Source organism: Fringilla coelebs, assembly GCF_963513975.1.
Source record: "Fringilla coelebs genome assembly, chromosome: Z".
Classification (NCBI taxonomy): domain Eukaryota; kingdom Metazoa; phylum Chordata; class Aves; order Passeriformes; family Fringillidae; genus Fringilla; species Fringilla coelebs.
This window is the reverse complement of record NC_140031.1, coordinates 80,598,945-80,616,180: the sequence shown is the minus strand read 5'-3', so window position 1 is coordinate 80,616,180 and position 17,236 is coordinate 80,598,945. Positions and strand designations below refer to the sequence as shown.

The following is a 17,236-nucleotide window of genomic DNA, read 5'->3' as shown; positions in this document are numbered from 1 at the left end:
CAGTTGTTTGTGAAACACTGAGTTTGGAAACTAAGAAGTGGGAAGATTTATTTGCTTGCTTTTCTCTCAGAGGGTATTGTCATTCACCAGAGGTTTATTTTGATTATTAAGAAAGAAGTTTGATGAAACTGTCTCAAATGTCAAGCCAGGAGGATGAGTGTGGAGAACCCAAAACTCTGTGTGGCTTTGGTTGAATAGGTTCAGATAGATAACAGATATTGGGAAAGAATTTTCTTTTCTGTATTTTCTACACTTCATATTTCTGATTATATCTGTTAGGCTTCAAGCTCCCTTTCAGTGAATTAAATGTTAAGGCAAAAAATCCTGTAAATTTGATCTGCTTTGAATTTTCAACCATATCTGTCTTCAGAAGCATTAATTATGCAGTATCTTAAAAGCTGTAGTTGCTATAATAAAATATGTATGGAAAAGAGTAATCCAGGTATTATCAGTAGTAGTTTACTGAAGCCAGTCAAGAGCACGTTGCATCCAGGGTTGCAAAATCCCAAGGAGTGCCAAAAGTAAACTGGTTTATTCCACCTTAGACTAGTAACTTGCTATATGAGAAACAGGATTAAATTATTCCTGTATTGAGACGATATATAAATTACCTTCCTTCCTATATTTTGGTTGTGAAAAGATACTCAGCTTTATGATGTCTCCCTGAAAATCTTGTGTAAGCCCAAGAGGTAAATTTCTAAACCCCTTTGGTTTTGCTGAACACACCCAAAAGATCTGAAGAGCAGAAACTGTGTTTCTGCATCTACACAGACAGAACTCTAGTAAATACTAGCAGGCTGGATTTTTAGCTTATTATGAACTCAAATTATCACAGCAGTCTAGACAGTCATCTGAGAAAATGTTTCTTGCAGTTTAAATAGACATACATATATTTAATTTTTTTTCTGAGGGTAATGTGTGAAACAGTTATTTTTCCTACTGAGGTTAATCATTTTCCTACTTAGGTTAATAATTAAGGAGATTGTTTTCAGCTCCAGTGCCTGTGGTTTTATTAGGGTTTCTGGTCTACTGAGAATGCCTTGTTTTTTCCATGCCTTTATAATTTACACAGAGGCTGGTTATGAAATACTTTCTCTCCTCATTTTGTGAGTATGGATGCACTCTGAAAGCCTTGGCTTTTGCTGTGGGGAACGATACTGAAATCTAGAATGGTAGGGGGAGGGTGGAATGTGCTCTTTTTCAGCAATACTCTTAAAAGGGTGTCCTGTCTTAAATGTTAAGTCTTCCCTGATTCTGGGATTCTGTTCCTTTGGGGTTGAACTGAGTAGCACTGACTTCATGTAGCAGGGAACCAAAAGCCAGCGGACAGTGTAATTCAAGTTTCCATTTTATGGTCAAGGAAAGTAGCATATTTTTGCATGCACAGAGTAAAGTATTTGCTTCTTAATTCCTGGCATGTGAAAGAACTAATTAAGAGTTTAATGTGCATCTACCTGGCTTTCCAGCATCCAAGCTTTGATAAGTAAGGTATTTTTGGAGGAGAAACATGAGAGGAAGAAGCAGCAGGCAGCATGAAGGAGTTCCTTCACTGCTTTAGATATTGTAAAACAAATATGTGCAAACATCATATTAGGGTAGTTGGCATAAACTGCTGAATCTTAGAAAAAAACAAAAAAAATATTATTTTGCTTTTTTGTCTGGTTTTTGCCCAGGGTGATTCAGTCTGTAAGTTTTTGCAATGACTGATGATTAGGATTCCATTGTGTGTCAGACTGTGTGCTAAGTGTTGGGATTGCATTAGTCCCACCTCAGGACATCTTTATATAGTAGCAGGTCCTGTGGAAGCGTAAGGAAATATATACATTTGCAAGGAGCTCCAACCAGACCCAAACTGGATATCTTGCTGGAACCAAAATTCAGGAATGCTTCTCTCCCAGCTTTTATTCTGTGCTTGAAATTTTCTGTCTGTCAGTGTGTGATACTTCAGTTACACATGGAAGTGTTTTGTTCCAAGAAGTTTTTAAGGAAATACTTGAATTCTGGAAGGTGCTGAATTCCATAAATTACAAAAGTGAAGTATTTCCCTGTTACTCTGTTTCTGTGTTTTTGGTTTTTTTTTTTTTTTTGTGTGTGTGGTTACTTTTCAAAATGTTTTGTATCCTGAAGTATTAGGGGCATTTTCATCAATGTTCAGATCAACTAGACAAAAATTGCATTTTATTTCAGAAATATTGTTCTTTATCTGCTACTTTGCCATTCCCCGCCCCCCCCCCGCCCAATATGCAAGAACAAATTGCTTTTTAATTAATAAGAGTAATAAGATATGCAGTTACTACTACACTAGGACTTTACCTACTTTAAACTGTCATAATACCAATTATATAAAACTGTCTGTGTGAACCATGGATTTGTTGCTTTTGGAAAAGAGCTGCTGCTGCTGTTCCAGCCAGAGGAAAATGAGAGTATGCTTAGAAAGGACGTGACAGAAATACTGGTGGAACCTGGAATTTTGCTAAAAGCTGCTAAGCTCACACAGATTCTTGCACTGAACCTGTGGCTCTTCCTTCTTTGATTTACAGCTGCCCTCCAGTTCCTTTTCAGGTCCCAAGTGTGTGTTGTTAAGTTATCCAGTCAGCCACGGGAGTTTGTGTGATGGGAAGTTTTGCATCACAGGAGCTGGTCAGAAAAGGTCATGTGGGACCACTAGAACAGTAATAAAATTTCAACCTGAAAATGAAAGCTGTCAGCTGAATAAAAACGTCCAGACCTTCATGATGTATTTAACATCAGTGTTCAAAACCATTTTCCACTAAGCTGCTCTTCTTCTGTATTACATGTGAGAATAAATTTTATAGACCACTTCAGGTAATGACTAAAGAACCTGCTGGGGATATGTCCCAGCTTTGAGGTAGCAGAAATTTTAAATGTCTGAAAGACTTATTTATGTTAACAATAAACATGATGCTATTAGATATTTAATTGAGGACTTTGCACACAAGTTTCTTAGAAAAAAATCAAGAAAAGAAGGCTTGGATTTTGCTATTCAGGTTTATAAGAACTCCTCAGTCTAAATAGCAGTGCTGCCCACAGATTATTTTTTCCAAGAAAATTAATAGCATTGCCAACTCCCTTTCATATTCCAGGAGACTCATTGTTCATTTCCAGCCAGCAGTCTTTTTTACCATTACTTTTTGGATGTCACCTTTGAAAAAAATTCTTTTGATTTATATCAAGTACAACTCATCTACCTTCTTGTTACCTTTAAAATGACCCTTACTGTGTACTCTGTGCTGGCAGCTAAGCATTTACTGCAAAAAAGCCCCCCATATTTCCATATAAAGTTGATCAAAACATTAAAGGAAGATAAATTTTAGACAATTTTTAATAAACATATGCACTTTAAAATGTTTAAATAGCTTTTTGCATTACTGTGACTTATGATGTGCAGATGTTGGAGTTGAGTAAGAAGAATAATATTTACATATGCATAAATTTCAGATTTGTGCTCTGAACCCAAGGACAGTTATGAGCCTTGCCAGCCCTTTCATACTCACTTTAAAAGTTTGTCAAGAAAAGCCTTGATTTCCCTTTCTTTGGAAGGTTTGGGCAATGCTGTCATTGATCCAGAACCAGTGGGAGAACTGAGCATGCCTTGCTCTTCCAGTCTTGATGGTCCCATGGTAGGAATCCATGGGGTACCATGGAATTTCCCCTTGCAGGAAGATGAAGCTTGACTAGGCTTTCATTTATCAAAACATGAAGGTTTCACGTTGCAAAGAGGAAAATTCAGAGAGTTCCACTGAAAGATCTCTTCAGTAGTCAACTTGTTAGCAGGTTCTGCAACAGGCAGCCAGAAAGAATTTCAGATGTCTGGAGACCTCTGAGTGTGAGCAGAAACTGTGGGGAAATTTGCCACCTATCAGAGTTGTGATAAGGACAGTTGTTTCTCCATCTTGTTTCCTGCTGGTTTTAGCAAGGTGAATTTAACCTCAGGCCTTTGCCAGGACAGACTTCATGTCTCCACTCTGAAGGTTCCCTGACATAGAGTGCAGTCTCTTGGGCTTTCACTCACTGTGCTGATTTTTCTTTTAGGAGAAAGTGAAGTTCTTGGTAATGCTGGCAGCATTTACTTCTTTCCAGCATTCAGGTCCCACGCATTTGATTGTTAATTTAATAATGCTGCTGTATGAAATGGATTTTTGAGATAATAATAATAACAACAACAACAATCTGTTTGCTGTACTTGAGTCTGGAAGTGAGGTGATGGAAGTTGAACTTACTTATTTTCTCATCTATTACTTAATATTTCCTAGTTCTTCCTTAGGGGAGTGAGATTCTGTAAAAAGTCCAATGAAAAAAAATTTTCTTTGTAAGGAAGTCAAACACATTAATAAAGTATTAGGTCTTGTTCTTTAATTGACAGGGGCTGTGGGGGCCTATCTCAGACACCTTCCTTTACTCACTCCTGATGTGGTTCATGATTCATATGCTTAATATTTTCAGTGTTTCTTTTTAGTAATTGAAATACCAATCTTCTAAGTAGCTTCTAATTGTTTCCAGATGCACTGCTTCCTTATTTGGTTATGGTTGTGTCGTTTTGGTTTTTTTTTAATAAGAATGATGGAAGATTTTTGACTGTTCCTGCTAAATCTTCCTAGTGCTCACAAAGATGAAATACAGTATTTGAGATAATGTGCTTTTCCCTTCTACAGACTGGGTGCAGGAGACTGGCACTGCACCCCTGTTGGATTTCTCACAGGAGCTGTATTTTGGCATTGGGAGCTTTCATTTAAAATTTCAGTCTCTGCTTTCCCACAAAAGAAAACTCAATTTTTAATATTCTTCTGGGTAGCTTGCAGTGGACATTCCAACTTGTGTAGTTACCTTTTTACTTTTCTTCATGCCTCGCCTCGCTTTTTCTGTTTCATATTGCCTGGGAAGAGGTGAAATTTTTAAGGGCAGGAGTTGTGACAAAATTGAGTTAGAAATTGGATCCTTGCATGTGCCCCAAAATATTGTAATGTTTTGTCCTGAGTGACAGTAGCTGGTATTTGGGTTGTTAAACACTGTGTTTTAGGTTTTTAGCTAGTGGGTGTTAGACACAGAGGACACGTGGCAGACAGACTATTCCATATCTGTTTGCAGCGGGGTTTTTACACCTGCATCTGAATCATTTACTTGGCCAGGGGAACAGGGAGAAAACTAAAATAGATTGATGGTGAACCAAGACCAGAAATCTCAACATTGCAGCTTCTTGTCTCAGGCTTCTGTGAACAAGATTATTTTAATTACAGGTAGAATTAGAATTTTGAACAGGAATAATGGAAAAAAAAAACCCCAAGAACAATAATAATTGGATAGTCGCATTCGAGAATACAAAATACACGCTTTTAGGACAAAATAGAAATGTTGCAGCATAGTTAAATACTGAAGTCCACGGTGTGATTTTTTTCTTGATGCCAGGAAAAAAATTATTCCTCATTAAATTTAATTATATTAACAATTTGAATTGTTGATAAAGTTTGTCATTCTTCAGGTCACTGTGCATATTGAATATCATTTTTGAAGTTAAAAACCAAAACTGTATAACACATATGTTGAAGATCACCTCCTTTCACCAAAGCAGTTACCCTTTTTGGAGTAACAAATGATTTATAACTTATGTTCAACATATGTTCTTTCTGGCAAAATTATTCCATCAGCAGTGCTGGCAAAGGAACAAATGAAGAACCACCTAAGAATAAGACAAGCAAACCCATATGGAAAAGATGCCTGATTCCTAAGTGTGAGTTTTTAAAGTCTGATAACCATTAAAATAATATAATCTGACTTGCTGTGTGAAACAAATCCACAGCTCTGTTTGAAGCTACAAAGTATCTTCAAATTAGCATCTATTTTTACTGCATTTGCTTCCCACATGTAAAATTTACTGTGTGACTACAGGTCTTTGTGTAAACATCTGAACTTTGCTGTTAACAAACATGCTTGCCTTCACTTTGTGTTTTAAAATCTTGTATTTTCCTTGTAATATAGAAGAGCAGCCACTAATCAGTCTCTTTACCTTTGGGCTTCATGCTGGATAAACTGAACAAGTAAAGATTTTTGAATTGAGTGCACTTTTAAAGAACAATATGTTAAATTACAGTAATATTTTAAAATGCTTATATTATTATAAAGTGTATATTTGAACAGATATGCAGCAGGCTTATGTTGATAAAAATTGCTTGGTTACAGAATCTGAATATTAGATTAATGCATTTTCTGTTCATTAAGGCATGGGTAGGCACCTATGCATAGGTGGTTTCCAGAGCAAGTATTTCTATTTGATAGTAAGCAATGGGTGTATTGGCATTACTCCTTCTTGTACCTGACTCATTCATATTCTCTTGAGCAAACATGCTTTGGTGTCTGGTTATATTCTCTAATGTCTTGACTGAACACACTCTCTAAGCTGAACTTCCATTGCTACTTTTGACAGAGTTTACACAGTCATTTTGTGTCTTATTGGAAGGTAGTGGAACTCAGATACAATTCACAACTCTAGTTTCAGTTTTAAGGTTAATTTCCTCTGATTGAATTCCAAGCTTCTTAATGGAGAATATCTTTGTCCAGGATATTCCTGTGGGTCACCAGCCATTACACAGACAAGTACATGGTTTGAATTTCTACTTCTGCTCTGATTCCTTCATGATATCCGAAGATTGGTCCTACAAAAAATTGTGTCTTGAAGAATTGCTGCTGTAAAAACACAGCACTGCCAGCAGCATACTTATTTCCTGAATAGGAATTGCTGGGTGAGCTGGGATTGCTAAGGAATTCAGACCTGCTGAATGCAAGTTTTGGGAATTTGAAGATGTGTAGTAAGTCACTTGATTTCACTATAGAGGGCATTCAACCATGGAGAGCTGAACTCTCAGTGTGTGGAGCAAGGACAGGATTTTGTTTTTATCATGTATTTATTTTACTAGAAGTGCCATTTTTGTGGGCTTGATGGTTGCAGGGGAAGCTCAGAGTGTAAGTTTGAAGACTGTTTTGTATTGATAATCAAGAAATAGTAAAGTTCACAGGCTTTACTGAGTATGTAAGATCTTTTAATCTTCTTTTACCATCAGGCATTTCTGTACTTGTGTATTTGGTTGATTTTATTTAAGTGAAAAGCCAAGCTGAAGTTGACTACCAGTGTGTATCAATAACTGTAAAAGTCTTTCCTAGACCGGTACCTGAGTAACCCCTTCCAAAGAGAGGGAGCAGAACATTTATTTCTGTTTGAGCTTTCATTTTAAGAGCCCAGGAAGCTTAGTGTAACATCTCACTGTGAACACAATTTTCTTGCTTTCCAAAGCTGTCAAAGCTCTTATTTTTTCGGGGTGAAAGTATCAAGTTATAGAAAGCAAGGGTTATCCCTTTTGCATGTTGGTTGTGGGACCAGCTGCCCCCTAATGAAAGTGTGTGGAAGACAGTGTGTTGCCCACATACTGGTGTTGGAGCATGCTTTTGATAGAAGGAAAAAGAGGATGGAACAGCAGCTGGAGCAGCCATAACCCCACTGCTGTGCCTTCCTTCATGTGACTGAGTCTGAGTAAAAGCTTTGCATTTTCTTCTTTCTTTTTACCCCTCACTCTTTTTAAGAGTTTCCATTAGGATGTGAAATCTGGCTTAGAGTGAGAAGCTGTTACTTATTCCCAGAGAATTTCAGTTAATTGTTGATCCCAATTGGTGTTGACTCATATAATAAAAAAAACTCTTTTTGTATAGGTTCAGTGTTAATGAGCTAACTTTTCACAGGAATTCTACCAGAAGTATATTTTCTTAGAGTTTCTATGCTTTATCCAGTGTACTACATACAGCTTGGATTGGTTGTGTTGTCTCATGGCTTACTTCTGAAAATAAGTGGTGGTTTGCCAGTCAGTCCTCTGTAGGTAGCACAATTTTGCAACAGGCATTCCAGCTGGAATGATGATTCTGTGACTGTCTCTGGCATGCATCTTGATCAATGTGGAGTGAAAAAATGTGTGGCTGCTATGGGCTGTAGCTCCCTCCTATAAATCACCATGAAGTAGCTTAGAAGCAAGAAAACCAGTTTCCAGTGCTCATTTGCTTAATCTCATCTTTTCTTTTGTTTGTTTGCTTGTTTGTCTCTAAAATTCCTTTGCTTACTGTGAATTTTACTGGATACGCTGTCAATGCTCAAGAGCAATTTTGTGTCCAGCTGCCTTTCATTTAGTTACATCTTTTTGAAAGAAATAAATTTAATGATGACCTCATGAAAGTCACTACGTTCAAGGGAAGGTGTCGTGCAACTTCTGTAAACAGTAATATAGCTTAAATTTCCATGGAATATTCTTAATATAGTTATCTACTGGATGAAAAAACAATTCCTTCTACAGCTACAAGTACAGTGCCTCGTATAATACAGCGGGCTTTCCTTTTTTCCCCCCAGATTACAGGACAGGCCCGTGTTTCACCCAGGTGAACAAGCAGATGTGCCAGGGCCAGCTGACAGGGATTGTGTGCACCAAGTCCCTGTGCTGTGCCACCATGGGACGGGCCTGGGGCCACCCCTGTGAGATGTGCCCTGCCCAGCCCCAGCCCTGCCGCCGAGGCTTCATCCCAAATATCCGCACTGGGGCCTGCCAAGGTGAGCTCTGACTGGAATTCTGACAATCACCCTGAAAACCTTGCAGTAAGATCACTGTTTTCCTTGTGTGTGTTCTGTGTTTTGGGATAAAATCCGGGTGGGCTTTGATGCCTCCGGATTTTTGCTGCTGGACCTGGAGAACAAAGCGTAAGTGCCTGGAAATAGTGATTATTAATCAATACTAAGGAAAAATATTTGATGTTGTTTTTCCTTCTGTGTCAGAGCTAGGCCTCTGCCTGCGTGCAGCAGTTTATGTTTTTGCCATTTGTCTTGAAGTGATTAATATGTTTTAGACACTCTTTTCATAACAGTGTCAGGAACAGAAACAGTGCACCACAGAAGGGGTGCATGTTGCAATCTCCAAGTCAAGCTCCATTGTATGACTTGGCCACACACTAAGGGCCCTTGAAACTGCTCTGCCAGGCTGGCCCTGGCGTAGCTTCTGGGTCTTCACTTGAATTATGTGAGAGATCAGTGGTGCTCTTTAGCACCCATGCCCACAATAATTGTGTTTTCTTTTTCTGGCAGTATATTCCCTGTGGCAAATAGTTTTAAGTTACCCGTTTGACCACGTTGCTAAATTCTGCTGGGGAGCATAGAAACAATGTGGTAGTCTACTTTGTGTGATGGGTAAACAAAGGAAACTTCAACAGACATAATTTTTGCTACGTTTTTGGCATATAATTGCTAAATAGGAAGCTTGGATTGTATTTATGTCAGCTGGGCTTAGCACACAATGTTATGTAGATGAGATATGCTTGGCCTTTCCATGGGGAAAAGGAAGAGACAGAATTTCTTTATTTCACAGAATCTTTGCCTTCCAGCTGTTGGGGCATTTCCTTCTGAGCTCTGAGTACTGGTAACTCCTCCTGACCTGAGCTCTGTGCTGTGAGCAGGCTGGTAGCACCATGTCTGCTCTGTTATGAATTACCAGCCCACTTTGATGCAAGAAGGGGCTGGATGTGGCACTTTGTGCCTTTCCAAACTCCACAGTACGCTGCAGAGTCTGTTGAAATAAAATCACAGGATCTCAGAATGGTTGGGGTTGGAAGGGACCTCTGGACATCATCCAGCCCAACCCCCTGCCAGGGCAGAATCATCCAGAGCAGGTGACAGATGAGTGTGTCCATGTGGGGCTGAAATGCCTCCAGACCTCCCTGGGCAGCTTGTTCTGGTGCTCTGCAATCCTCAGTAGAAAGCTCAGAAGAAACCACACGTTTTCTCTGAGGGTTTTAGAAGCAAACAGAAGGATCTATCCTGCTTTTCAATGCTTTCCTTTCTGTTGAGGACATCAGATTTGCAGAGACTTTGATAAAAGGAACACAAACCCCTTTGGTATTCAGTAAAACTACATTTGTCATGTATCAGGGAGACCAGGCTCATGCAGTCCACACTTCAGATGTTTGGTATTTTGGAAGTGAGTGCTTGCATCAGTAGATAGCTGGGTTTGGGAGTTGGTATGAAAAACTCAAAATCAGTGGAACTTGCAGGCCTTGCTGTTGGGAAATGAGTTATGATTTCAGTATGTGTTAGAGATCTGAATTTGACAAGATGTAACTTCCAAGTAGGAAGTTGATCCTACTCTGCAAAGGATTTGCAGGATTCAGTCTTAAATGGGTCTTCAGCACCTTTTGAGGGTTAATTGTGTTTTCTGGGTAATGTTCTTGTATTAGTAGATTAGTACTACTACTGCATTGTAGTGGTACTGTTAGCTTCATTATTACCATGAACAGGTTTAAAAAAGTAAGAGAAGCAAAACCAATCCAAAATTCAAATTGTTTGGTTGTGTTTCTTTTTTCTTTTTTTTTTTTCTTTTTTTTTTTTTTCCTCTGGAAGTTTCTATTCAGTCGTGTCTTAAAAAGGGATTTAACTGTTCAGACATCTCTCATTCCAAGAATTCAGGCAGGAGGAACTTCAGTGTTCTGCTTGAATGAGCTTTATTGCCACTGCTGCATGGCCTTGGGAGAAGCATAATGGCAGAAATCCTGTGTTGGATGTTCTCTCAGTTCCTCCCTGCATTCCTCAAAAGTCCCATTTCCCACCTGCACCCTTTCCCTGCAGACAGTTAATTTTTTGCTCTAAGGAGAGAAGAGTGGTCATGGCTGAGTAGATTTTGAAAATGGGAAGGTTCTTCTTCCTCCCTCTGTTGCTGACATGGTTATGTGCATATATCCATGACAGGAGATAAAATACAAGACAATCTGTTCTGTAGTAGGAAACACAGTGTCTGAATGTTAAAGGCACTGAGGTGAGCTGGACAAGAGAGAAAAGACAGGGTAAGGTTCAGCTTCATAATGAAGAGTGTTGATTTCTTTTTGTAATCTGGTGCTTGGTATTAATATGTCTGAGTTACTGAAAATATTGGCAGTGTTGTCTAGGATCACGTCCTGCTGCTATAAAAATAATTACTAAAACAGGGAAAAAATAGCATAGTATTATTTCTGTTGTGTGCAGTATTTCTGCTTTCTAGGATGCAGAGGAAGAACCAAAAGTTTTCCATTGTATTCATGACCAGTTCAGCTTTTTTTCCCACATTCCAGACCAATTACAACAAAACACCCCATATATATTCCAGGTAGAACTAAAGAGGGGTTTTTTTAATTTAGATAATTTTTGTCACTGCTATAATAGATTAAAAAACTCTCCAAAATTTGTGTCTTAACATCTGAGTGGATTTATTTTTCTGGAGCTTTTTTGGTTTATCAGAGTTTTTTTGAGAAACAGCCCACAGATCAGAAAGGGAAGGTGCATGTTTAAAGTTAGCTGTGCAAATCCCACATGCATTTTGCAGAGAGCAGTCTGCAAAAGCACAAAATCTTTTTTGCCTTACCAAATATTGGACTATGAACACATGGAAACATTCTACTTAATCTGTAACACACTGAACTTTTGTATGTAGAACTGTATCTGCAGAATTATTAATCAAATTTGCTGTTTATGGTAAAAAGTTTATAAAATGTAAGTGGATAATTAATAATGCTGGAAGCTGGAACCGCCTGTGGGCTTAGCCTGGTAAAGATACCAAAAAAAAAAGGCTTCATTTCAATGTGCTTGTATTTTGAGAAAAAAAAAATCTTATCTCCTAAAACAGCATTTAGGAAGCAATTGATAAGACACACCGTTTTAATAAAACACTTGTGTTCTTGACTTTTCTCAGTCCCACAACACCAGTAATATATTAAAACAAACTTAGATTTTCAGCAAAAGGTGATGCTGACAAAAAAACTCCATCAGTCTTCTAGCATTAAATTGGGATTACAGTTGAATCTGCTTGCTTTCTTAACAATTAAATATGATGTAAATACACTTAAATATGATGCACTGCATGATTGGGATTGGCTCTTTAAGCTTCAGCAAAGCTCAGCATCTATTTGCTATGTGAGAAGAACTGAAAGAAATTAATGGATTTGATAGAGATTAAAGTTTAGTTCACCTCAGGCCTCCAGTGATGTTTTCCTGTTTCTGGGAGGTGTTTATTGCCTGCTGCTGCTGCCATTAATTCACTATTCCTTGACACCTTCAGCTTCTGAAACTGTATCACACACACAATGGATTTTAACAACTGGTCTGCTGACACAGGACACTTAATTTAAGTGTTAATAAGTGACAAAAGGCACAGGCAGGCTGTGTGTAATAAATGGGTTTTGAGGCCCCAGGGTCAGAAGACAAACACCACATATTTTACTCAGTAGGGAGCTACGGGGTGGGCTGTGTATCAGTAAATGCTGGAGCCATCTTCTCTCTAAATGTTGCTGAGCCATGTCAAGGTTCACAGAATAATTAGGGTTGGAAGGAGTCTCTGTAGGGCACCCAGTCCAGACCCCCACTCCTTAAAATACTTCTGACATGAAATGTTTGATTTCCAAGTAAACAGGCAGCAAGCACTGGTTATTTAGGGGAAAAAACCTGAACAAATTTTAAAAAAATATTAAAATGAAGAAATTCTATGCCTTTGATAAAGTCCTCAATTCATTTGCAGTCTAACTGTTTCATTTTGGACATGGTAGCATGGACTCAGGAGCTAAATGCAAACTTCTCAGCAGATGTACTTAAACCAAGTCCAGTGGTTACCAAAAAATCCCCCAAACCTGCAAAAAGTGCTTCCCTTCTCCCTGAGCTATGAGAAATTATACTTGTTTAACTGGAAAAGCAGGTGACTGGGCAAGGCACATACCATAGGTTTATCTATAGCACGAGCACCAGGAGGAATAAAAAACTGAAGAAGGACTAAAATCTACAAACTCAGGTGGAATTTCAGTCCCCTGTAAGGGCTTTGATCATCCACCTGAAAAAGAGTTCCCTGTTCTTGCCAGATGTTACCTGGGGGCACCACACAGCTGGAACAAACAGTTCCAGAAGATTCCTGAAACATTTGGATAGTAGCTCCATCTTACAGATACTCAGGAAGCCAACCAGGAAAAATCTTCTATTGGACAGTTTTGTATAAAAAGGTACAGAAACATGCAGTGGTTTAAGTGAAACCAAATTAGAGCTGGGAAGAGAAAAAAAACCCCAAAACACAAAACCAACAACAATAATACAAAAGCAAACAAAAAAACACCAACAAAATTTGAAGTGGAAGTCGAGCTTACTGAAATGTGACAGGAAACTACTAAAAGTAACTTATGTATCTTGTGTCAGGTAATCAGATCTGGGTCTTTTTTTTGTGTTTGCAGATGTTGATGAGTGCCAGGCTATCCCTGGAGTCTGCCAAGGAGGAAACTGCATTAATTCAGTAGGTTCATATGAGTGCAAGTGTCCTGTGGGCCACAAACAGAATGAGGCAACTCAAAAATGTGATGGTAAGTGATGCTGTAGGAGAACATACCTAAAAAGGGGTTTTGCAGAGCATTAGAGCACTTTGGTAATGAACATTATTAAGTGGTTGAATAGTTGTAGTGTTTGATCTGGACAGGCATAGCATCACTGAAGTGTGGTTTTTTTTTTTCTACTTTGCAGCATCCCATTTTTTCTAATTGGCTGTTCCTATTTTGCATTAAATATTTTTTCTGTCTGACTTTTGTGGGTAAAGACAGTGTTAATTTTCTTTGAAAATTTAGCACTTGATAAAAAACCCTTGTGTGTGATTACCCTATAACTGCTGCTGAGTTACTAGGATTTTCTTTGTTTTCTGAAAGATATATTCTAGTTCAGGTAGATATTTTTACCCTAGTGACTACAGAGTGAAGGCAAATGTGGCAGATTTGATGAGTCTGGGTAAGTGAAAAATGCCCTTCTCTCTTAGATGAAAAATTAAGCAGACCATCTTTTATAAGTGTAGTTTAATAAACATAGACCATATTTACACAGTAAACGTGTTGATGTAATAAAGAGCAGCAATTCCATATAATTTAAAACAACGTTAAAGAAAATTCCTGAGTTTTTGTGAGTTTGCTGAAGACTTCGCTGATTTCAGTGACTTTTTCATGCCTTTGAAAGGGATCAGAACTCTCAGACTCCATCTTAAGGAGTTGGTGCTTTCACATTTAAGTTGTGCTGATAAGAGGATTTTGTTCTTAAAGGCTTTGACTTGTTATTTGCTGGCAGTTTTGTTATGGTACCAAAGTACATTATGCTCAGTATTCAGTTACAAACAAATACATTGTTTGTTGCCAATTTTGGACATCCCCTCAGAGTTTTTTTGAGTTCCCTACAGTACAACACTCACAGAAAAATTAATATAGTCAGTTTAAAAATCATGTCTTTTCAATGAAAGTGTTCCTTCTGGTGTTGTTGCAAGTAATACCCAAGTAAAACTTTTTTTAATTTTTAATAACTGTATTTTTTCTGGTCTTGCCCTTCACATTCTTCTGTTTTTCTGTGGTTTGTTTTTTTTTGTGTTGACTAGTTTTAATTTTTACTCAGCACCTGAAAGGGGAGGGAGCAGGCAGGTATGTAGGTGCTCGTGGTTGAAAAGGAACAACAGAAGTCAGAAGGTCCCTGAGAACTTTAAAAATTGTATTAGGAAATGACACATTTGCTGTGGAAATTGGAACGTTTGTACCTGACCTCCTGATATCAGCAGATGGATTTGAAATTAAGTGTAGGGTGAAGAAGAGAGGGAGGGAGGAGGAAAGGGAGGGAGAAAGAGAGAAAGAAGGCAAAAAGGAAAGAAAGAGGGAAAAAAGTTCCTTCCATTGGCTTTTTCCACAGATGAGTACAAGAGGTCCTTTATTGGCCTAGTCCTTGATTTTTACCCACAGACTCTTAACCTATCTTACCTAGCTGTCCATGCCTATAATCCATTCTTTTTTGATAGAAGTGCACTTCTTTTTTTGATTCTCTTGACTGTGGTTCTTTTGATGCCAGAGGGATGAATTCAGGGACATTTCCTTTCTTCTGAAAACACTACTTAGAGCGTTCTTTGCATTCTGTTTTAACAATCTAAAGCTTTAATTGTTGAAAATGTTATTCTCCTTGACAGTATACACAGGAAAGGGTGAATGTATTTTTAACATAGATCTTCCTAAAAAGCTGTGGTGCCTATGGGACTGTGCATAATCATCTGCTGTCTGATTTTTCTGTTTTTTCATGGTTCACTAATCAATAGGTCTTCATTTCCTGTTGGCAGCTTGCTGCAAAGCAGGTCATGTGTCCTGGCTTTTCTGTCTTTTAAGCCCTGCCACTTGTGTCCGTGGCAAAAGTTAAATACTAATCAGTCCCTGGTCACTGGTTCCCTAGTCAGATAATTCCACACAGGGAATTAGGCAAATAACAGCCCTCTCCTCACAGTGTGTATCATCTTTTTGGGGGAAGAAACACATTGTGAAGCTTCACAGCCAAGGAACTACTGCCAAAATTATAGCAGGATAATACCATGCTTACATTACTTTAATGATGGAGCAGGGAATGAAAGATAAGCCATGGTTCTATTCTGGCTTTTTTACTTGTATGCTTAATTAAGTGTTTGTAATCTCTCAGGGTTAAATTTATAGACAAATACTATAGCCAGTCTTTCAAACAATTGCACTTTCAGTTAGTAGGGCTGGTAATTTGAATGAAGTAACATAATTTTTATGTATATATATGAATCTGTGGATGTGGGTTGGACCATTGGGAAGAATGAAAGAAACTGATGTCATGTGAGTTAACAGAACCTGTGTGCAGAGAAATAATTTAGTAGAAACTGCATTATTTTAGTGAGGTGGTTTTTTTTTTGTCACAAGCATTGTGTAGAAATGATGTGGTATGGAGTATTCTGCTCACTCCTTTTCCTCTTTTAGGTATGGAAAGGCAGATCAAAAATAACTTACTGGCTGCAAGGGACAAAATGCAAGTTGGAGTCAGAAACAGTCAAGGCTCCAGTGTTCAGAGGCTAGAGCCTTGCCATAATTATTCAGACCTTCTTTACTATAACAGCAATTCTCCTACTTAAGAAGGAGAGATTTGAGGTCCCTTGTATGCCCTCTCTGCCCCTGAGCATCCAGAGATATTTTGTGGGTTAGGGTTTTTTTCCCCCTGTTGCTCTTCCTGGAAACAGCAGCATTGTTAGAATAAGTAGGAATGTCCATGTTGTGCCCTTTGTACCCATAATAATTGAAAAAAATTGAGAAATACCATTATAAGGATTGTATCAAATTCCAGATATCCAGTCCACCAATGTGGTGTCTTAGCTAAACAAAAGAAAACCCCAAACTCTTTTTTTTTTTTTTGGCTAAAAATTTGGGTCTGCAATATACTGAGTTTTCACTGTCTTTTTAGGAATGAAATGCTGTTCATTTTGAGGATGTTGTTTTCTCCCAGGGTTAATGGAACTGAGATCTTTGGGTTATTCAGAAATTAATTAAATGTAGAGAAACTCTGAGTTATGATTGCTGCTTTACAAAAGGGGTGGAGAGTTACCTATTGTGTTCCAGGGTTCTAATAAGTGTCTTCTACTTATTTTTCTCAAATAGCAGGTACGTATACTCATTAAATAGATGTAGTTAGTTATGACACCCTTTGCAATTTAAGGTGCTCTAAAGAGGTAGGATACCTCTGTTGCTTTTCCAAAAAGATATGTTACTATCTACTGTTGATATCAATAGGTCAAGACTATATGAAACAGATTAAGGCCAAAAAAAAAAAAAAAAAGTTCCACCAAAATGGAAAAAAAAATCTCTTAAAATAAATAGGTCTATTTCAGATTTTTCTGCTTCAATGTATAATTTCATTAGACTGTATGCTATTCAGACTTGGTCCTACCAGGTATTACTACTTTCTAATATTATTTTCTAGGCTAAAACTAATTTTAGTAGCCCTTTTCTAGAGTTTGGCAGTTGAGAGCCCCATTTCTGGTACTTGTAATGCAGTTATTTATGAAACCCTGCTTTCCCTAGCAGTAAAAGTCACAAATTCTGAACTGTAGGTAGCTAGGCTGGGACTTTTAGGCAGAAACTCAGTGGGTAATAAATCTGCAACATTTTTGTCATACATTTAAATTCTTTCTCATGCTGAGACTGGATGTCCCATCCTGTGTGCAGCACTGGAACCATTCATGCCTCCTCTTCCTCTCCCTTAATACAGCATTTCCTATTACTTATATTTGGGGCATTTTCCCTGAGACCATTAATTTATGTATTTTGGAGGGGAGAAGGGAAGAAAAGGAGTAAAATTTTCAGTCAACCTCGCTAAAAATAGCCCTTCCTGAGATGAAGT

At 38.1% G+C, this 17,236-nt stretch overlaps 1 protein-coding gene across 1 annotated transcript in view; it reads left to right on the top strand.

Annotated features, from left to right (window-relative positions):
• Positions 1-17,236, top strand: part of FBN2 (fibrillin 2) — a gene marked incomplete at both ends in the record, with an annotated part of 118,672 nt that overhangs the window by 13,560 nt on the left and 87,876 nt on the right. The window contains 2 exon segments of the mRNA XM_084224742.1: positions 8,402-8,599; positions 13,276-13,401. Of these exon segments, the coding sequence (XP_084080868.1) occupies positions 8,402-8,599; positions 13,276-13,401 (324 nt within the window).